Source organism: Podarcis bocagei, assembly GCF_964188305.1.
Source record: "Podarcis bocagei genome assembly, chromosome: 12".
Taxonomy (NCBI): Eukaryota; Metazoa; Chordata; class Lepidosauria; order Squamata; family Lacertidae; genus Podarcis; species Podarcis bocagei.
The window spans coordinates 26,273,182-26,295,630 of NC_138137.1; the positions used below are offsets into that span (position 1 = coordinate 26,273,182).

At 42.3% G+C, this 22,449-nt stretch overlaps 1 protein-coding gene across 4 annotated transcripts in view; it reads left to right on the forward strand.

Annotated features, from left to right (window-relative positions):
* The window catches only part of IGF2BP3 (insulin like growth factor 2 mRNA binding protein 3), an 80,081-nt gene extending 58,302 nt beyond the window's left edge, over positions 1–21,779 (forward strand). For 3 of the 4 annotated variants that reach the window (XM_081164616.1, XM_081164617.1, XM_081164618.1), the window contains 10 exons: positions 464–748; positions 4,146–4,280; positions 5,393–5,515; positions 9,804–9,939; positions 10,607–10,738; positions 15,426–15,545; positions 16,715–16,789; positions 18,202–18,333; positions 18,455–18,568; positions 19,145–21,779. In XM_081164616.1, coding sequence (XP_081020742.1) covers positions 464–748; positions 4,146–4,280; positions 5,393–5,515; positions 9,804–9,939; positions 10,607–10,738; positions 15,426–15,545; positions 16,715–16,789; positions 18,202–18,333; positions 18,455–18,568; positions 19,145–19,246 — 1,354 coding nt within the window. In that variant the 3' untranslated portion in view covers positions 19,247–21,779. The remainder of the gene's footprint in view (positions 1–463; positions 749–4,145; positions 4,281–5,392; positions 5,516–9,803; positions 9,940–10,606; positions 10,739–15,425; positions 15,546–16,714; positions 16,790–18,201; positions 18,334–18,454; positions 18,569–19,144) is intronic. The other variant, XM_081164619.1, reaches the window with a different exon arrangement.
* The last annotated feature ends 670 nt before the right edge of the window (positions 21,780–22,449 follow it).

A 22,449-nucleotide genomic window follows, 5' to 3' on the forward strand; every position in this document is an offset into this window, starting at 1 on the left:
TGTATTTAAGCCGGGGGGGGGGGGGAGCTTCCATTAGCATGCCTGAATTGATTCCCAAAGGAATTGTTCTCCAGTACTTAAAGGCTTGTGTGCTTTATGGGCTTGTGAAAGTTGGCAGAACCAATATAAACCATAGTGCAAATTATGAAATTTGGTAATTAGACCATGCCACTTGACCCCAGGTGTCCTGATATTTGAGGTCCTTGTTTCACAATATGGGAAATCATAGGACTGTTAAATAAATAATGATAAGAACAAATACTATTTCATGGTTCAAGTGCTTGTTTCTTGTTTCAAGGGCATTATTATGTTTTACATGATGGTGAATAAAATACTAGAGCTCTCCCTACAAGCTTATTTGTGAGCGAAAATGTTACTTGTGAGCAAAAATGCCTAGCATAATGATTTCTTGTTCTGCCAGCTCCCACTTACAAAATCTTCCCTTCCTTGCAAACCTGTACAGAGCAATAGAAAAACTGAACGGATTCCAGCTTGAAAACTACTCACTGAAAGTTGCATATATTCCTGATGAAATGGCAGCGCAGCCACCTCCTCAACAGCATCCACAGGGGAGACGTGGATTTGGGCAGAGGGGTCCTCCCAGGCAAGGTTCGCCTGGCGCAGGTACAAGGCAGAAACCACAGTCTGATGTTCCACTACGGATGCTGGTTCCTACCCAGTTTGTAGGAGCCATTATTGGAAAAGAAGGAGCCACCATAAGGAACATCACAAAGCAGACACAGTCAAAGTAAGTTGTCCCATTACATCTTTCTAGGGTGTTTTTATTTCATGGTTGCTGAGGTTTTGATAATAAAATAGTTCAATACAGTGGTACCTCTGGATGCGAACGGGATCCATTCCGGAGCCCCATTCGTATCCTGAGTAGAACGTAACACGCGTCTGCGTGGGTCGTGTTTCGCCACTTCTGCGCATGCGTGTGATGTCATTTTGAGTGTCTGCGCGAGCGGCAAAACCTAGAAGTAACTTATTCCGTCGCCGCGGAGTGTAACCTGAAAACGCTCAACCTGAAGCATAGGTATGACTGTAGTTTAACAATTGGGGTGTGGTAATATATAGGAAGAGAAGAACTCTTTTCTGTTGGATCAGCAGGTCATGTGAGCAAGGATTCTGGTCCTGACCAGGCATGCCTCAGTACTATTGCTGTGAACTTTTGCTTTACGGTATATTACCAAATTTGAGAAAATAGATCGGTATTGAGAATATTTCATACTGATGCTATGAGTGCTGAGGCCTCGGGTAATGAAAGTGAAACAGAACTGTCAAAAGAAGTACAGTACCGGTATGTGAAATAAGATTGATGTTGTATAGCAGCAGGGACGGGCAACATGAAGCCTGCCTTGTACTCTTCCCCTTTACGTCCAAGTTGTTAGCATTGCTAATTTTGGTGGTCAGGACCAGTGTGTGAAAGCCAAGTACTACTTGCTTTGGCCATTTTCCATGGAGAGGTATCACTACATTATTATCCGCTCAGTATTTTTATGTCTTCACCTGGCCGTTATGTTACAAACATGACCAAGCCAAACGTTGCATTACATTCAGATATCTTTTTAAACCAGGTTGTTTTAAAAATCATTTAATATAACTGCTTGGTTTTTTGCAAAATACTTTATTTTGCTCCACCCTCAGTTGCTAGTCTCACTTTCTCATCCTGGTTTCAGTTTTCTGTTTAGTGACTACCTATTGTTAGTGATAATTGTTGTATGTTGAGCCATACTTAAAATGTGAATTGAAGAAGGGAGGGAGGAATTTTCAAGGCCAAGGCAGGAGAAGAGGGGAGGAGCATGCCAAGCCTGTAGAGCAGGGGTGTCAAACTCAAATTCATCGGGGGCCGCATCAGCAGTTTGGTCACCCTCAAAGGGCCGGTTGTATCTGTAGGACTATGTGTCCACTCTTTATTATCATAAATTATTGTCACTGCATTCAATTATTACTGTTTTTTGTAATAATGTAAGTAATAACTAGCTCTGAAAGCAGAAACATAGTCAGAATAATGGCAAGTAGATATTCAAATGTACAGGCTGGCTATTGCGGATATTGCGAATTCCCACAGGTTCCTCTCCTTCTCCCTGGGAGCAAAACTCCAGAAACAATAAGTGAACTAGGCAAGAATTTGCTTCCTCTTCTTGCCCCCCACCCCCAAACCAGTCGCCTCAAGATCTCTCCTCCTCACTCTGCCTAACAGTAGGGCCGGCCCCAAACGCATCCTCGTCAGGCCCCTTTCCGCTCTTGTTTTTATTGCCAGGCTTCTGCACCTTGGTACTTCTGAGGCAAGCAGCAGACACACAGCCTGCCCTTCTCCCTGCCTGCTGCGGAACAGCTCGGCCTCTCGGACCAAAGCAGGAACACGGAAGCCGCCTAAGCCGCGAGCAGCATCTGCTGCAACCCCTGGCAGGCGCTCCGAAGCCAATGCGCCGGCTGCTGCAGCTGCCCGCCGTTTCCTTGGAGGGAGATGGAGCGCGTGCCCAGCGACCCCTCTCCTCCTCCTCCTCCTCGCCGCCTGCCAGCTGGGCTGGTGGCTGGGAGGGAGCGGGGGAGGGGCCAGGGCGGGTGTGGGGAGGGGAGGGGGCAGGGCTGCCTGCTGCAGTCACTCTGCTGCCACATGCCCCAGTCCCAGGAGGGAGAGGGGAAAAGAAGGCGCTGCTCCAGCGGAGGGATACAGCGCACCGTATAAAAAGCTCGCCGCGCAGCCTCACACCTACAACATTTTTGGCGAAGCCTAACCGGAGCCCAGCTTCTTCTCACCCTGCCGCTCCCGTGCATTTGCTAGCTTCGGCGGTTGCGCCGGGGACTCGTCAGGCCCGCGTCCCGGAGCTTGGCTGGCGAGCTTGTGTGGCTGATCTTCACGTTGGAGGAGGGGGGCGGGCGGGCTGCAGTGCAGCTGGATCGCCGACCCTCTTTGGCCACAGCTGGCCCAGATTGGTGGTCTCTCTCGCCTGCCTTCCCCCACCCCATTCACGGCTGCCTGCGCTGCGGGGTGTGCTCGGATGTCCAAAGAGGGGGGTGGGGGCTGGCGAGGGAGCCCTGACTTGCGCTTTCGCTCCCAACCCTTGATCCTTCTTGCCCAACCCAAATCTTCACCCTCCAACTCAGCCACCCACGCGCCCTCTTCCCAGCTCCGGGGCTCGTTGAAGTTCTCGCTTCCTCTCCGCAGCAAAAGGAAGGGAGGGGAATAAAAACCCCGGGGCTGCGGCCGGTTCCTGTCTTTCAGAGAAGCCGCTTGCCCGGAACTAGAATATAAGTAGATATTCAAATGTACAAGGGCCACATGACGAGGTCTGGCGGGCCGGATTCGGCCCGCGGGCCTTGTGTTTGACACCCGTGCTGTAGAGTAAGGTCCAGTGTCTGATCTGGGCCAGTGTGGATCTGTAATGGATTCTCATTAAAACATAGTCAAGGGATTCTGTCCAAAGAAATCAAGACTTTGTATTTCAACTCAGTGCAGACTTTAATTGATATAGCCATGTTAGTGCTCTAGGGTTATTTCAGAACTTCTAAGTAAGACATTCAACTGAATTGGAGGATTTGTAGTAGAGCAGTGGTACAAGTAGTGAAATGAATGACAAGCAACTGACCAAAGTTTGACATGTCTTGTCACTTGCAACAGAGAAAGAGCTTGAGGGTAGTGGTTTATAGGAGGGCATAACAAGATGTGGACAGTCCCTAGATATAATATATTAGTGGAACTGACCAAACTGACCATGAAGTTAACAGTTTCAGCAATGTGTTGCTTTATCCAGTTTTATTGTAGTGAGTGAGTATCATTTTTATAGAATTTTGCTGGATACTCAAACTTTAAATAGAATGTCTTTCTTCAGAGTTGCTATTGTTCTGATGCCGTAAGAGATGTGTACAGAAATTGTTTTTTGCATGCATGCACAGCTGATGATGGATGACCACTCTTTTTTGTATTACAATATTCATCTGGGCTCCACTGAACAGGATAGATGCTTTTTTTGGTATGAATGAGGATGCATATCCACATCTGGAACCATTAGCTGTTGCATGCAACCTGAACTGTATCAAGGCCTACAAGTTCATAGGCAATTTTATCTACCAAAGCAGAACTCAAGACTGCTCTCTCAAGACTGAATGCACAATTTTTACTACTTTTTCTTTCTTTGCAGAATTGATATTCATCGTAAAGAAAATGCAGGGGCTGCTGAAAAACCAATTACGATCCATTCTACTCCAGAAGGGTGCTCAACCGCTTGTAAAATTATCATGGAGATAATGCAGAAGGAAGCGCAAGATACTAAATTGTGAGTAAAGAATGCTTTTATTAAGAGGTCATTGGGTTTTTTAATAGTCCGTCTGAAGTAGATAATTGACAGTTTGTAAGAATGGAACTGAAAAGTGAACCCATAGGAATGTCAGGTCTTGATCCTTGTGCTATGTTTATGTGTAATATAATTATAAAATAGCAGAAGGCGACTGGTGAGCAATTCTGAAGCAGAAAAGTAAGAGGTTTTTGTTTGTTACACCTTTCAGCACCTTTTTGTGCAATTAAAAGAAAATGTAAGAGGATGGGTGGTTGCTTACTTTTCAGATAAATTCCTGACATTTGATGGTTAGGAATGATACTCCTGGACCAGGCATACAGGCTTCCATAGTGAGCCATTCCCAGGCCACCTAGCAAAGGTTAGGTAAATAATGTCTGAAAAGCCGGATAACTAGTAGCAGAAGTAATTGTTATGGTATTCAAACCTAACATGCAGCAAATGAAAGACAAATATCCTTTGTGAAAGAAACCTATGGGAGAAGGGCAACCTTCTCTCTTCCCACACTTCATGCCTGTTTTTCTTCACTTGTAAGCTGGAAGAGGGGAATATACCTGAGTTCTTGCTTAAGCTCTGTTGTATCAAGTTGAAACTAAAGCAGCAAATGCCGTTACGGCTGTTGACAAATTCATTCTCCTCTTCCTCTCACCCCACCCTCAAACTGGTGTCCAAGAATGCCTGTGGCTGTTGGGTAGAAAAGAAGACTGAGCTTTCTTTGGTAATTGAGAATACATGAAGTGTAACAGATGCAGCCTGCTCTGTTTTCTACCCAGAGATGGAAGGAATCTGCGTCTAATAGGTGTGAAGGAATCCTGCTCAAGGGTCATGGAAATGGCAGAAAAGTTCCTTCTGTAAAACAGCCTTTTCCATTAGTTATTCCTATGGATTAAGCAGAACAATTAATTACACTTGAGGAAATCAAGCAGGTTTTTTCTTGACTTAGAGGAATTTATCATGACAGTTTAAGAGTCTCCTGATTACATGGTTAACTGTCTGAGCCCTGAGTCATTGGAGAATGACTCAACTTTTTGATTTGTTACTGATAGTGAATTATGTGACTCTTGAGTTCATGCAATTCTCTGGACTGCTTACAGTACAGAAGAAATTCCCTTGAAGATACTAGCACATAACAATTTTGTTGGCCGTCTCATTGGCAAAGAAGGAAGGAATTTGAAGAAAATCGAGCAGGACACAGACACTAAGATCACAATATCCCCGTAAGTATTCAATTCTTGTTAAATGGTATATCTTAGTTTTTAAAAAGTGCTATCACTTTTAAGTGCTTCCTCCCCAAGTTTCAGCCACAGAGCTAATACAAATTAATAGATCCATAAATCAACAACCAAATCCACTTTTTACTGAGGATAGGATGAAACCTTTTCTAGGAAGCCATATGATGAGCTGGCAACTTTAAATGGTGTTTTTGTCAGAACTAGTTTAATGACCAGGGAGGTTTCCTGAAAGCTAGAGTCCCTGTGTTGAAAGCATTGCTAATTCCAGTAAATATATTTGGCTGTGCATAGAAATTACTTACTAGTTGTCTTCAGTATGTTATGTCCTTTTGTGTGTGTTTTTATAGTAATTTTTATTTGCCTGTTTTACCTATTTCGTATGTTACGTCCTTTGGGTTCCCTTGTCTACAAACACTATCATAAAAAATATCTATTAAGGCACAACGGCCACCGCCCCCAATCTGCCCCATGGCACTGATCCAGAAGGCATCAGGTTTACCTGACTTGGGAACATCCCAGATCTAGTCCAAAATAAGTTTGGGGCCAGGGCCACTGTTTAAATAGGGTTTCAAAACTTGTGGTCTGTCTTAATAAAGGTGTTTAAGAGTCTTGGAATTCACAGGAATGGTACAAGAGCCCCAACAGGGATCAGATCTGTTGAGACCCAAAGGGGCAATAGTAATATCCCCTGGGGATAAGGTTATACAATGAAATCTTACTGACCATTGGAAGTTATCCATGGGCCTTCTAAACATCCTTCTCCACGGACAGGTTCTCTTGGCACTAGGCAGCTACAAAAATATGAATAAGGAGTATCTTCAGTTTTGCAGAAGGGGGGGGGTCCCTTTTTCTGCCTTGCTTACTGTCCACAGACTTCTTTCATGGAGGTTGCACCTGACACTCTCAGGCCATGTGCCCATTGTCCTTGGAAGCTGACAATCCTCAAAAGTTTTGTTCCAGGCTGCAGTGACTTTGGCTCAGACAATCCCTGCCTCTTGTCAATTCTGCAAGATCTTCGTGTTTTCTACATAGACAGATCTGCCTGTCATTCATGTAGGATATTCTCAGTAGCTTTGTGTCTCCTGCTTTCATCCCAGGCCTTAGGAGAACAATTCACATGTTTTGCATGCTTGTAGAGTGATCTGGATCTGGTGCCTTTACTTGGATCCTGCTTGGAAACAGAACATAATACCTTCAGAAGGCAGAAGGGCAGCCTGATCACTCATCTTAGCTTGTTGTTCTTGTGAAACGTTTCCCAGCAACTGCTAGGGGCTTTTGGTTTGCCGCTCTTATTTCCTTGACCGCGGTACCACCTGGAGCTCAAGCCAGCCTTCGTCAAGAGTCTTTGGGGAGAACACTTCTTTTGTCCCCACTGTTCTCTCCACATTTTTCTCCCGCATTTTCCTTTTTGGAGATGCTAGTTGATACAAGAAACATTTTCATAGGACTTCTTGTCTCTGGAGAGAAGTAGCACTGTTCAGTGAGTCCAGTCCTCCATTCTAGTATCTTGAAAGGTTGCTGTAATTGCTTTAAAGCCCTGCTTCTGTGGAGGTCAGGCAATAATGCATTATGAACATTGCATCAGCAAACAAGAGCAACTACTGATCCTTACTTTTTTGGGCAGGGTTTTTCCTACTCTGTTGGAAACTTAAACCTTTTGCTTTATGGCAGTGATGGCCAAACTTGGCCCTCCAGCTGTTTTTGGGACTACAACTCCCATCATCCCTAGCTAACAGGACCAGTGGTCAGGTCAGGGATGATGGGAATTGTAGTCCCAAAACAGCTGGAGGGCCAAGTTTGGCCATCACTGCTTTATGGGAAATACCCCCCAAACGTTTACCAGGTCACATCCTATAAATTTATTGTAATGTTCTGCTGTAGTTGAAATATCCCTTGGGTCAGTTCTGTTTGAATAATTGACAATACGCTTAGGAAAATGGGGTGCCAGGTGATGTGATTTGGAGCCTTTTGCTTTATAGGACAGGAAAGGTAATTTTATCTTGGTGTCTTGTGGTCAAAGATTGTTAACAAATGTTTATAAATTAGATACATTTCATTTCTGTCTGAACTATATACGTTTTGTTGGATTTTTGTTGTTGTTTGCCAAGTTTATGGCTGGTAGCAATACAAATGAAATGAACTGTGAAGTCCTTTTCATCTGTAGCAAATTGAATTCAACACATATATCTTAAACAAAAATGTAAATCATTGTGCAACACTAAGACACAAATCACAACAAATTATGTTGTATGTTTGATGCACTTGTATGCAACAATGTGTTCTTCGCTAAACAGTAAACTGATTTGAGAAGTGATTGTCATTTAGCATACATATGGGTATCTTTAAACTAGCAAAGACTGAAAGCTCAGACTCCTTCCTCGCCTCCTGGGGCTAGAAGGATTCTTGGCTCTGCTATTTCTCTTGGCCTAGCCGGACTCCACCTCATGGTCAAGGCAGGAACAAACGCTTTGGAAGTAGGTTGATGCTGCCATGATGCTGTGATTTGCTTCCTGCCTCCATTGAATTCAGTCATGGTTGCTGTTGCCTCATGTATGTTCTCCTCGGACTAGTTATTCTCAACATACTTTCTATCTTGTGCCTCCATCATTTCAACTTGTGTTTTCTTCCTCTGTCTGCCTCAGCTTTGTCTGTGATGTGTGTGTAATAGTGTTATACTTTTATTCCTGGTGTCCACCCACCATTTTAGTGCCCATTTCCACCACCATTTTGTTGCATCTGCCATTTCGTTTCCACCCCCTCAAAACAAAAATAACACTTTCATCCTCCTTTCAACCATTTAACCGTTATTTAAGCTCTTCTCCATTTTCTTTGGCTGAAATTCAAGGAAGGGAATAGACAGGAGTGCCTTTTTCAATTGTTTTCTGAGTGGAGATGGGGAAAGAGCCCCTTTAAATCTGAACAGTATATCTGTTTGCAATCCATGGGTGGGTTTTTGTATGTATGTATGTATGTTTTGCTGCCTTATTAGAGACACCTCTGCAGGGCAAGTATAGAAAAGTAGGCAGGCAGATTATTCCCATTAGATTGCTGCACAGGAGAAGGCTCCTTCCTTGAGCCATCTAGTTCTGCTTACTTGGTGTGTTGCTCTGGCCAAATGTGGTTCTCGAAGGAGGCTGTGCCTGCTCCAACAACTAGTAGTTTGGTAAGACCCAGCTATAATGTCTGAAGGAGGGCTGGCTTGCAGGCAGTCTTGGCCATAGGATCCAATAATAATAATAATAATAATAATAATAATAATAATAATAATAATAATAATAATAATAATAATAATAATAATTTATTATTTATACCCCGCCCATCTGGCTGAGTTTCCCCAGCCACTCTGGGCGGCTCCCAATCGAGTGTTAAAAACAGTACAGCATTACATATTAAAAACTTCCCTGAACAGGGCTGCCTTAAGATGTGTTCTGAATGTCAGGTAGTTGTTTATCTCTTTGACATCTGATGGGAGGGCGTTCCACAGGGCGGGCGCCACTACCGAGAAGGCCCTCTGTCTGGTTCCCTGTAGCCTCACTTCTCACAATGAGGGAACCGCCAGAAGGCCCTCAGCGCTGGATCTCAGTGTCCAGGCTGAACGATGGGGGTGGAGACGCTCCTTCAGGTATACAGGACCGAGGCCGTTTAGGGCTTTAAAGGTCAGCACCAACACTTTGAATCGTGCTCAGAAACGTACTGGGAGCCAATGCAGATCTCTCAGAACCGGTGTTATGTGGTCCCGGCGGTCACTCCCAGTCACCAGTCTAGCTGCCGCATTCTGGATTAATTGCAGTTTCCAGGTCACCTTCAAAGGTAGCCCCACGTAGAGCGCGTTGCAGTAGTCCAAGCGGGAGATAACCAGAGCATGCACCACTGGCAAGACAGTCTGTGGGCAGGTAGGGTCTCAGCCTGCGTACCAGGTGGAGCTGGTAGACAGCTGCCCTGGACACAGAGTTAACCTGCGCCTCCATGGACAGCTGTGAGTCCAAAATGGCTCCCAGGCTGCGCACCTGGTCCTTCAGGGGCACAGTTACCCCATTCAGGACCAGGGAATCCCCCACACCCACCCGCTTCCTGTCCCCCAAAAACAGTACTTCAGTATACAAGCAACAGTTTCAGGGACTACCTCTCCCTGGGGTTTCAGCAGCGAGGATAATTAGGTCATGCACATTCCACAGAGTGCATTTCTGAAGTTTTCAAGGTATAATTACTTTCTGTTTCAGCTTTAAATACAAACCATTACATGCATAGCAGTTGACTGCTTTCTGCTTTGTAGATTACAGGACTTGACACTCTATAATCCAGAAAGGACCATTACAGTTAAAGGCAGTATTGAAACATGTGCCAAGGCTGAGGAAGAAATAATGAAGAAAATCAGGGAGTCGTATGAAAATGATATAGCTGCTATGAATGTAAGTTGATTTCTAATTTGGGGGTTGGGAGGTGGGTAAGTTAGTCATTTATTTGATTTCCTCCCAATAAATATATTGTATCTTTTTTACTTCAGTGGAGGAAAGCATGCAGGGGAAGACTGGTGCCCAACCATCAGCTTCATAGAGAGAGACTGATGCATATGTTTGTCCCTTCAGATGAAAAACCAGTCTAGTTCAGTACACACACATCAAACCCATCATCCCTGGCCATTTGCTGCATTTGCTTGGGTTTATGAGTGTCAGAGTCCAACAGTATGGGGTCACCATTTCCCCATCCCTGTTGTAGGGTGCTTCTGGAAAATGTTTCATTACATTTGTTGAACGAATATGAGTTTGTTATTGGCCATGCTGCATGCATTTCACGCTGATTGCTTAATCTGACTTGCAATACTGCCATAGCACCATAAGGTGCATTTTATTTAAACCTCTTTTTTGGCTAACACAGTGGTTCATAGAGTCAAAGTACAATTGCTTCTAGCAGAATAGTGACATCTGTCCTACTTCACGTTGAACATTTAAAAAATGATACAGGATTTTGACACTTGTTGTTTGCCAGGTTGAATGTCTCTAAGTTAAAACATTTTGAAATTTGAACAAGAGCACATTATTAAGAGGGAGTGGCTAATCATCTCCTGTATCATTGCAGCTTCAAGCACATTTAATTCCAGGATTAAATCTGAATGCCTTGGGTCTCTTCCCACCTTCTTCTTCAGGGATACCACCTCCCACAGTAGGTGTTGCTTCAGCTGCTGCTGCCTCTTCATATCCTCCATTTGGGGTAATTATATATCTTCCTTTATTGCAGGCACTTGGTTATAGCTCTTCATGTTTTGAATCACTGGTACCTATAGGTGAGAATTGGGCTTATAATTAGAATGTAACAGGGAGTTAGGTTGTACCTCACCGTGTGTTCTGATCCAAGATTCCATTGATAGATAAGAATCTTTATTTGCATCAGCCATCGGCCATAGCAATAAAACAACAATACAACACACAAAGAATAAAACTAAAAAGTCAATTATATAAAATGCATTTTAGGGGACGACAAAATAATAGTAGCGAAACATAACGATAATAATAGTAAAATCCTAGGAGAGGAATCTGGGCGACGACGCTAATGTCACTCAGGTAGCAGCTCTCAATCTCATTGCTCTCTCGACAAATTTGGCAACCTTCTCTGTTGTCGAGCCGTTCTGGTCGGCCAGGAGTGAGAACAGCTTGGCTTCGCAAGAGTGGCCCGGGATAGCAGACAGGAGCGGCGCGATGGTCTCGTCCCTGAGATCTTTATATAGGGAGCAAGACAAGAGGACGTGTGACACAGTCTCCACGCAGCCAGCTCCACAGGGGCAGAGCCGGTTCTCGAATGAAGTTCCTTGATATCTACCCTCAAGAACAGCCGAGGGTAACATATTTAGTCTGGCCAGTGTGAAGGCCCGTCTGAGTTTTGGAATGGTTAAGGTAGACAAATAAGGTGCCCGAAAATCAAAGTGGGAGGGGGGCCATGGCGGCGGAGCTACGAAGGGGTCTGTTGAGTCGTGGCCTGTGAAACTCCCCGCCACTGGCTTAGTGGCAACGTGTGACGAACCGGCTTTCCTCCTTCTTGGGCTTGTGCTCCACTCGTGCGCGGCTCCAGCTGCACGTGTGCATGAGATGCTAAACCACCTGAAGAAAGACATGATAGTAGATCATGGCAAGACCTGCAGCCTGTTGAATGGTCCACGGGGACCTCTGCAAGATTCCATTGAGCAGCATACAAACAAGAAGGAATGAAAATTATTGTAACAGACATCATATGTAGGTGACTCACCTTTTGTATTTTTGCATGATAAGGGCATACCCAGCCATTAGTGTTGAATCCTGAGGTTGGTCTATGTGATTCCTTTCCCTATACATCTTGTTAAGCAAGGCAAGTGGTACAGGACTGCACATCCCTCTAGTGTGCAATGTATTAAGTAATGTGTAAATTCAACATAAGAGGGAGTAGTAAGGGGAAGTGAATAACTGAAACACCATTAACAGAATTAGCCAAGTCTTTGGACAGCATTGACACATTTGCATGTTTGGGAAATTGGCAATCTGCCCCTTGTGAATGGGGCTGCATTCCCTCTGAAGGAACAAGTGCATCACTTTTTGGTACTCCTGGGTACATCTTTCTCCCTAGAGGCCTCAGGGTCCTCTTTGGCTAGCAGTGCCTTTTACCAGCTTCATACCACCAGCCTGACCACTTTAGTCCAGGTGTTGGTAATCTGAAGGCTGGATTACTTTAATGCACTCTATGTGGGGCTGGTTTGTAAGTTCCAGCTGGTGCAGAATGCAACAACCAGATTGCTGATGGCAGCTTCTGGTCAAGAAAATGTGACACAATTGTTGAAACTTCCTGTATTAATTTACAAAGCTCTGATAAACTTAGGACCAGGGTAGCTCAGGGACTGCCAGAACCCTGATATCCCAGCTGGATCACTGAGATCATCTGCAGGAGTGTCAGTGGTCTTTCCCCGACTTGGTGAGGTTCATTTGATAATGAGAAACCGAGCCTTTAATGTCATCAGCCCAGTCCTGTGAAATACTCTGCCAATAGAGATTCAGCAGATGCCTTCTGTGCCAACTTTCAAATGCCTGCTGAAAACTTTTCTATTCTGTCATGCCATTGCAGGCAATTAAGAGTACATCCTACCACCGTGGTTTACTGATATTTATTTTTGAGTTGTTTTAAACTTTTACTGTAGTTTTATGTTTTACTGTTGTAAACCACTTTTATATAGCTTTATGATATAGCGATATACTAATATTTTTATAAATAGCACATTCATGTTTATAGGCTGCCTTTTAGGGCATAGCCGTTCCAACCTTCAGCTTACATAATCCAAAATACACTAGAAACAAGAAAATTCAATATAAGAGCAACATATTTATTTTTTAGGCCACTTAATTGAAACGTTAATGCAACAGCAACATGGATTCTATAATAGAGGAGGGAAGATAAACGATGCATTGAGAAGCCCTGTGTTCTTCCCTGCATCTGTTGTTGGTGTACAGTGAAATAATTAAAACATATCAAAAGTTACATTAGAGCACACTACATGGTGGTGTGAGGTAACAGAAAGGGATGGAACTGCTAGCATCATTGGCAGTACAGAGGAGAAGCTAATTGGGGCATTAGGTTTATTCCCCAAAGACATCCTTTCTAAAGTTGCTTTGATGGGAGGACAGCAACCGGCATGGGAAGAGGGCCTGTCCTCTGGGCTGGAAAGGGAGTCTCCAATTTCATACCATAGGAGGCAAAGTCTCAGTGCTCACTCCCAAAACAACTTCTGCCTTTGACATAAGAGGCAGGTTCCAGCTAGACTGTGTTCTAGTGAGCTTGCCAAAAGATGACAGGCACATTTAAGAAAAGAAGAAAACTGGAGCGAGGCAGAAGAGGGAGCCATCTAAAGATGTTGTCTAGAACTATGCAGATATTTTCAGCGTACCTGATTTTGTCCATTCATGGGAATGAGGGACAAAATAGAAATGTGCCAAAAAAGAGGCGGAAAGGGGAAATTTTTCCAAAGTTTTGAGGTATTGGGTGTAGCTTGCCCTAGTAATTACTAAGACAAGGGAGGAAGCTTTTTCCCGCCCCCCAGCTTAAAAAAGTGTTGCATGCCAGCTCCCTCCAAACCACATTCCACTTCCGGGTCATGATTCCATGGAAATTCTGGACCTGGAATCCTGGAAGTGGAGTACATTGCAGAGGCTTGGAAGGAAATGGTGTGTGATATTTTTCTTTAAAAAGAGGAGATACAAATGCCCCATCTTGTTTAAATATAAACCATCCCCATCTCAGCCCTAGAAGGTATTTTTAAGGAAAGCCACCACCATCCTGAAAACCTCTGAGAAATGTTAACCCAGAGATCACCCTGGGGGCACAAATGGTCACTCAAAAGAAGAGTGATTTTCAGGACAGTGTTCACGTTGCCACTCAAAATGCTGTGCAGACAAATATTAACTGTGGCTTAGGCATCTAGAAATTTGCATGTCCTGGAAGGCATCCTAGTCGGCACTGTAATCTCTTCAGGAGCTGTTCTTTTACAATGACAATCAACATCACATGATATCAAACAAGCTGAGCTATTAATGGGTGGTCTGGGCCTATTGTGATAGTTCTTCTCCCCCGCCCCCAGCAGTTGTCTCGTTTTTGCTCCACTCCTATTGGCACTCACCATCAGAATTGGCTATTGGAGCAGCTTAGGCCAGAGAGTTTCTACTAGTGCATAAGTATGCATATGGCGACATATATGACAGGGAAACGTGTGGTGTTTGATTCAAAGCTTTTATTCCTCCACAGGAACCTTTGGAGCTAACAAATTGTGAAATTGTTTTAGCTATGCTTAACATAACTGATTATTTTATATGTTTTTACTTGCAATATTGTTTGTGCTTCTTTCAATACATGAATCAGAGCCTACACTAGTGCTCTAAGTTCTGTCACCACCAAGAAGTTTGTGTTTGGTTTTGTTCCCTGGATTTTCTTTGTGTGCTTTGGTTTTCTGTTTTTAAATATAGCTGAAGCATAATACATCTGCATAATCTGACTTCAGTAAAGATAATGAACTCATTTTATAAGATTACTTCAGGATGTATTAGACATAGTAACTGAGTGCAGAGGGATATCTCTTAAAATAAATGACTGAAAAAACAATTTGTTTTGTGCTACATATGGCTTTTCAATAGAGCTAATAATCGAATTGTGTATTAACAGAAAGATGTCAACCCAGTATGTCAGATATTGTAATTCATTGTGTATTAAATAGCAGAACACCTTAATCAACCAGTTATTCTTTATAAATCAGTCCATGGGGTCACGAAGAGTCGGACACGACTAAACGGCTAAACAAAACAATAGTTAGACAGATATATAACAATGAAGTTAAAGTCCTTTTTTAATGTTATGGGATTGCTGCCAAGAGAATCCAGGTGCTGCACGCAAGAGACTTCCTTGGTAATAATAAAACATTTTTATTTATACACCACCCTACTGACAGGGTTGCCCCAGCTACTCTGGGCAGCTTCCAATAAATTTAAACATCAAACAGAGTAAAATATCAGACATTAAAAACTTTCCTATATAGGGCTGCTTTCAGAAGTCTTCTAAAAGTCAGATAGTAGTTTATTTCCTTGACATCTGGTTGTAACCTTAAAGTTTGCCGCTGATCATGTAATGCAGTTTTTTTGCTACATTATGTTTGTTCCAAACCTCTTGTGAGTAGTTCTTAAAACACAAAAATCTAGAGTTGCATATTTAGAAATCTGGTGCATTTAATCTTTCAATTAGAATGAATTTCTTCGTTGTTAGAAAACAGCTACTCAGCCACACATGGTGGTTGGAAGTAAGGCGTATCTGTTTGCTTTCAGTTGGCAACTACAACTTGATTGCTCCCGTTCAGATGGTTCATTGCCTGACCTTTCCCCCCACTTACCTATTCCAGCAACAGCCAGAGTCTGAGACTGTTCATCTGTTCATCCCAGCCTTGGCAGTGGGTGCCATTATTGGCAAGCAGGGGCAACACATCAAACAACTTTCTCGTTTTGCAGGTGCATCTATTAAGGTAATATTAAACTGATCAACTTCGAATATCCCCAATCTTTGTAACTGTCAGCAAGTTTCTGCAAGCTTGCTCTGTTCCTGCGTCTACCTTAGACACCCTGCTTTGACTGTAAAGCAGTAAATGGTACTCTCTGCTTCAGAGACAAGATAATTGCAAACATGTTTCTAGAAGTTCTTTGAGGGGTGAAATATAAGCTGTAAAAAAAAAACCCCTGCCGCCTTGGTGGGCTTGACTTTTTGTTCTTTGAGATGGTTTAGACCTTTGGGCCATGATTTTTAACTGAAGCTTATTTTGCCATAATGTACAGAGCTGAAAATGAGATTTTAGTTAACAAACATGAAAGCAATTTAACTGTTGTGCTTCTCATGTTGCTTCAAATGTTTTTAGTTCAAAATAAGAGGAGCGTATAGTTCGCCTGTGAGGTGATTACAGTTTGGAAAATCCACTCTCTAGAATTAAGGCTGCAACCCTTATTACCTGGGTGTAAGCCTTGTTGAAATCAGTGGAGTTTACTTTTGTATGGGCAAGTATAGGATTGTGCTATAAATACAGTTCATTATCAACAATTCTGAGTATGCCTTGATGGTTGATCCAACATAGCAGAGGGTATGTGGGTAGGACTTGCATTCACCTTTCTTGTTTTGAAGTGGGGATAAGAGGTTATTGGTTAGAATTTTTCTCTGTTACTGTTCAAAGGATTTTTTCAGTGATTGTGTCATACAGTGTATCTGACTAGTGATCTTACCTCTTCATACATCATTCTCCCTGTCTCTCTCTTCCTGCTCCACCCCCCAGTTCTGCTGGCACTACTGAAATTTTCTATGATCTCATCTCTCAGCTTTATCCAGCTCCTTTTTTTAGGAAAGTGGTATGGCTTAGCCTATAATCACAAATACATGGATGGAGTAGTAAGATTGACTGACATCAAGAGCACATTATTTCCCTTTTTAAAAGCAATCACCAGTGGATTTGTACCCTCATATAAGGGTTCACAATTTGTAGGAAAACATTAACACTAATATCCATGCTTAATGTTGCCAGTGCATTTGTACTGGAACAGCAAGATGGTGGTGGTTTTCATTTAAAAACAACACCACCCTATTATTCATCTCATTGAGTAGTGAGGAGAGGGCATCCAAGAAGTTCCTAATCTGTCACTTCTTTTCTAGATTGCACCTGCCGAAGGACCAGATGCAAAGCTGAGAATGGTGATAATCACTGGACCACCAGAGGCACAGTTCAAGGTATAGTGTTCAGCAACTATCTGGCTCTTGTGCTATCTTGACTTTCATTCATAGTTTTAAGACAAAACATGCATAGTCAAGAGAAGGTGAAAATCCTTCTGCCTTGTTAATTGAGTAAGTTGCTTATGTGTGATGTTCCATTTGTTATTTAGTCGTGTCCGACTCTTCGTGACCCCATGGACCAGAGCACACCAGGCACTCCTGTCTTCCACTGCCTCCCGCAGCTTGGTCTAACTCATGTTGGTAGCTTTGAGAACACTGTCCAACCGTCTCGTCCTCTGTCGTCCCCTTCTCCTTGTGCCCTCTATCTTTCCCAACATCAGGGTCTTTTCTAGGGAGTCTTCTCTTCTCATGAGGTGGCCAAAGTATTGGAGCCTCAGCTTCAGGATCTGTCCTTCCAGTGAGCACTCAGGGCTGATTTCCATAAGAATTGATAGGTTTGATCTTCTTGCAGTCCATGGGACTCTCAAGAGTCTCCTCCAGCACCATAATTCAAAAGCATCAATCCTTCTGCAATCAGCCTTCTTTATGGTCCAGCTCTCACTTCCATACATCACTAGTGGGAAAACCATAGCTTTAACTATACGGACCTTTGTCGGCAAGGTGATGTCTCTGCTTCTTAAGATGCTGTCTAGGTTTGTCATTGCTTTTCTCCTAAGAAGCAGGCGTCTTTTAATTTTATGACTGCTGTCACCATCTGCAGTGATCATGGAGCCCAAGAAAGTAAAATCTCTCACTGCCTCCATTTCTTCCCCTTCTATTTGCCAGGTGATGGCACCAGTGGCCATGATCTTTGTTTTTTTGATGTTGAGCTCCAGACCATATTTTGCACTCTCCTCTTTCACCCTCATTAAAAGGTTCTTTAATTCCTCCTCACTTTCTGCCATCATGTTAAGCATAAAAGCATATGTATACCTGTTAACATTTTTAAATGTAGGTAGAAGAAACTATGTGGCGACTGTTTTAAATGCAGCCAATCAGCAAAATCATGGTAGTGTTATTTGCAGTCCTCAGTTCAAAGTGCTCATTCGCAGAAATAGGGCTTCCATGCCTCTCTGCACTGTTCTTCCATAACTGCAAATTCAATGCTCCTGGTATGGTTTAGGGGTTTTCGTTTTCTTTCTCCTAATAGTTACTTCTGCCCTCTTCTAGTCACCACCAGAAGCTTGTACATTCTCATCCTGATGTCATTTGTGTCAGGTGCCAAAATGTAAAATGATTGTATGAATTTATCAAAACTGTAATTTAATTTTTTTGAACATAATCTTCAGATTTGTTTCTACCATTATGCCTATTGCTGATAACATGGAATTAGAAAGGAAACGTAATCTTTTCTGTAGCTTCATGGGGTTGGTATGTAGGGCTGAATTTAGTGGCAGACTGATTTGATTGGCATATATTTTATTTTAAAGGCCCAAGGAAGAATCTATGGGAAACTTAAGGAAGAAAATTTCTTTGGACCTAAGGAAGAAGTGAAACTTGAAGCTCATATAAAAGTGCCGTCCTATGCTGCTGGTAGAGTTATTGGTAAAGGAGGCAAAACGGCAAGTAGCTGACAAAAAGTTGACTAATAAACCAATTACTTTTTTAAAAAAACAACAACCCCAATTTATGTTATAAAACATGGTACAGCAGTGCAGTGATTGTACGATTTGTTTTACACAGGTAAATGAGCTTCAGAATTTGACAAGTGCCGAAGTTGTAGTTCCTCGTGACCAGACACCAGATGAAAATGATCAGGTGGTTGTGAAAATTACTGGCCATTTCTATGCATGCCAGGTAGGTGTAAACAGAGACCTTCATTTTTTTCAGTGATGTACCCCAAAGACGAGAATAGAAATTTAGTTAAAAATGAGCTGGCATGAAATTTCCCCTTGAACCCATTGAAATTTCACCATTACCTTTGTAGTCCTGACAAGAAAACAAGGGGGAAATATTGTTACTAGTTCAACTATCAGTAAATACTGCATTTTTTTAAATTGTGGGATTCTTACCTGTCCCCTCGCTTCCTGTCTTTTGGTGAGCAAAAAAAAGTCCTTTTTACACATTTGGTTCTGTGTAAGTTAATGATTTTTATGTGGCTGGTTTTATATATGTACTGGTATATTTAATTTGCTGTTGAGAGAGAACATTTTAATGGTTTAATCATTGTAGCAGCATTTTTCAGGGACCAAATGTGCTATCTGCTGTGCACATTTATAATTGCAGTCTTCTTTATTTTGAAGGCATTTACAGTCACAAATGCATTTGAATAACATAATTGGGGGGGGGGAGAGAAAGAGATGAGAAAGCAAGCGGTACAAAAGTTAACCTAACATGACAGGTGACGGTTGGAATTTTGTTAACTCCCTGCAGCTTGCCCAGCGAAAAATTCAGGAAATTCTGGCTCAGGTAAGAAGGCAGCAGCAGCAACAAAAGACCGCGCAAAGTGGACAGCCACAGCAGAGACGGAAATAAAGGTTTAGGAAAAGACCCTTCGGAGACAGATGCCAGACCAAAGAGAGAGACTGTAACGGACAGGTTCTGGGCACCTGTTGGAATGATATGCAGATGTTTCACAAAGCCAGTCACTTGTTTGAGGACCAGGCCACAGTTGGCATGCTGTCTCTGAGAATGTATTCTTTAGGCTCTCTTACTTTTGAAACCCAGCTTTAAACTTAAGGACCCCTTCACTTCCCTTTTGTTCTATTCCTCACAGTTTAACATAAACTTGTTAGCCTTCTTTTATTGTTCTTGCTATTCCCCAGCAATTTTAGAACTTGGTTTAATGAAGCTTTCTCTTTTGAGTTCACTGATTTAACAAGAAAAGGCATTGCTCTTCTAGGTCCATTTGTAAAAGAAGAAAAGACAATTGGAGGGTGGGATTTGGGGAGGGAGGGCGGGGTTTGGAACAAGGGCATTGACAACGAGGTTACGTGTTACTCCCAATGTTAACCAAGTGGCATTTCTTTTAAACATTTGGTTGCATTTTTACATAACACTGCCATGTATAAACTAAGGGAAGTGTTCATTGGTGTTGGCCAGGGCATGAAAAGATAAATATGCATTTTACTAAACTACCTCAGGCATTTAATACCTCAAATAAGAAATTGTTCCTTTTTTGCTTCTTCTTTTTTCCTTTTTTTTCCTTTTTGGTATTTTGTATACTTTATAAAGCTAATAGTTCTTAAGCATTTTATTTTTTTAAAAAAAGAAAAATTTGATCAGCCAATAGTCAGGAGCACTACAGAGTTTATTGAGCGGGGGAAGGGAAAGAAATATAGTAGATTGCTTCTAACTGCTGGCTGACAGGAGTGAGATGGAAAAATAGAGTCTTTGATTATATCTGAGGGTGTCAACACAATCATTTAGGGTGGGGGTGGGTAGGGAATCAGTGAATGTTCAAACGATACTTAAACAAATGCCAACATTCTGATAGCAGCAATGCCATTATTTTTTCTTTTACGATGGGATGAAAAAGTTTTTGATGGTACTTTTGTTGGGAACAGAACAAGGAAGTGATGGCAAGAGGTTGGGGCTTGGGGGTAAATTTTAGAAGGTCTTTTGGAGACTGGACTTTTTTTTCTTTTTGTACTTGATTGAATGCATGAACCCTTTGTGCCTTTGACCATCACAACCTACCTACTAACGCTACACCTAAACATTTGCAGCCCATTTGTACTTTGCCGGTTCTGTTTCAGAGAGCAAGCTTCATCTTCAGTTTGGTAGGATTCTTCATCTGCTGGAGCAGTTCAGAGGTGTGGATTCTCTGCGCCTCCAGCAGATAGCTCCATACCGTTTTCAGTTACCATAATATTGGGTGGGGGGAGGAGGAGGAATCGAACGCTGTTTGATCTCATTTAAAGGTATTGAAAGGCTAAGTTTACATATCCAGCCGCTACTAAGGGCCACACTAAGCCACTTCGAAGGTTTTTTAAAAATAAAATAAAATAAAAAGAATACAACCTCAGGCTTGGCTAATGAAATAAGATAACAGCAAGATTTATGCACATTCTGCAACTGACCACAAAAAGGAGGAAGAAAACTTATCAAAAGGCAGGGATCGCAGGAAATTTACCAAATTTATTTTTATTTTTAATTTCAGAATGTAATTTGAATCATGATTGTGGTAATATGCATTCGAGTTTCTACAATAAACTTCAGTCTACCTCAGTTTTAACAATGTGGCAACACATGGTGCATAAAGACTGCTGTGTGCGTACGCGCCTGCCCGTGTACACGAGCCTTGCTATTACCTCGGACCCTTTTGTTTGTGATGTTTCTGTGCATGAGAGGATTGGAACTGTTACGCTGCACTGATTTGAGGGGCACAATTAGCAAAAACAAAAAAAGTTTGTTTCACCATTTTGTTGATCTACCTCTTAGATTGATATTAAAATAGAGGCATTTCTTCATAGAATAGATCATTTTCCCAAAGATCGTTGTTGTACAGGTTAGATAACTTTTGAAAAATGATCTCTCTCTCTTTTTTTTACTGGATCTTTTCTTTACTAATTGGTTTAAAAACCACAAATCTTTGTTGTAGTTTAGCAGAAGGGAAAAATGAAAGTTTCTTTTCTATTTTGGACAGTACTTAACCTAATCTTTAGGAGACTTTTCTTACAATGAATTTACATTTACTGAAGAATTGAGAGAAGGTCATAGTGTGAATTTTTGTTGTCTGAATTCAATATCCTTTTCTTAATATTGGGGAAAGATTGACTTGTTTTCCATAACAGTTTTATTTTGCAAAATAAGTGCTGCATTTACATCTGCTGGTTTAAATATTGTAATTTTTCTTAAACTTCTAGGCTTTAGAATGGTAAAATCATGTCTTTTACTTTCAATTGAGACTTGGTAATTTGGAGTACTTGGAAATAGGTAGGAAGTGATTCTGTAAATGACTTCAGTATTCACAAAAGTATTGATCATTTCTCCTCTGTAATGTGCCCCCAATGCAGCTTCACTTGCCAGATGCCTCTGAATGGAATAAAGAGTTTAACTCCTATTATCAGACATATGTGACTGCTTTTGTGTTCCCTTCTTCCACAACATGGCAGTTAAATGATTTGTTGTTGAAATGAGATCTTAGCCTTATTTTGCAACCTTACAGAGAAGGCACTGGTTGTTCTGTGATATGGCATCCTTGCCTACCTTGGTTAACACTGAATAGCTGCAAACTTCTGAAATTTGCTTAGGGGATTTGGACTTGAAGAGAGCAGTTTAAACTGCCCATCAACCCAATACTCTCCATGTACAAAGACCTTCAATATAAGCTTAAAGCTTAGCAGTCATAAGATAATGGGGATGAGTCCTCTTCCAGTGGCCTATGACAAGAAGGAACAGATTTTTAATGGCAATGAGATGCAGTATAATGGTGCACATGGAGACAGCTGCAAATTTACATGCATGCACAGGGTTTCTGCAGTCATCAGTGTGCTGCAGGGCAGTAAAAACGACAAATTTATATGCTAAGTAAGGTAAAGGTACCCCTGCCCGTACGGGCCAGTCTGGACAGACTCTAGGGTTGTGCGCCCATCTCACTTAAGAGGCCGGGGGCCAGCGCTGTCCGGAGACACTTCTGGGTCACGTGGCCAGTGTGACAAGCTGCATCTGGTGAGCCAGCGCAGCACACGGAACACCATTTACCTTCCCACCAGTAAGCGGTCCTGGGGTGCTTT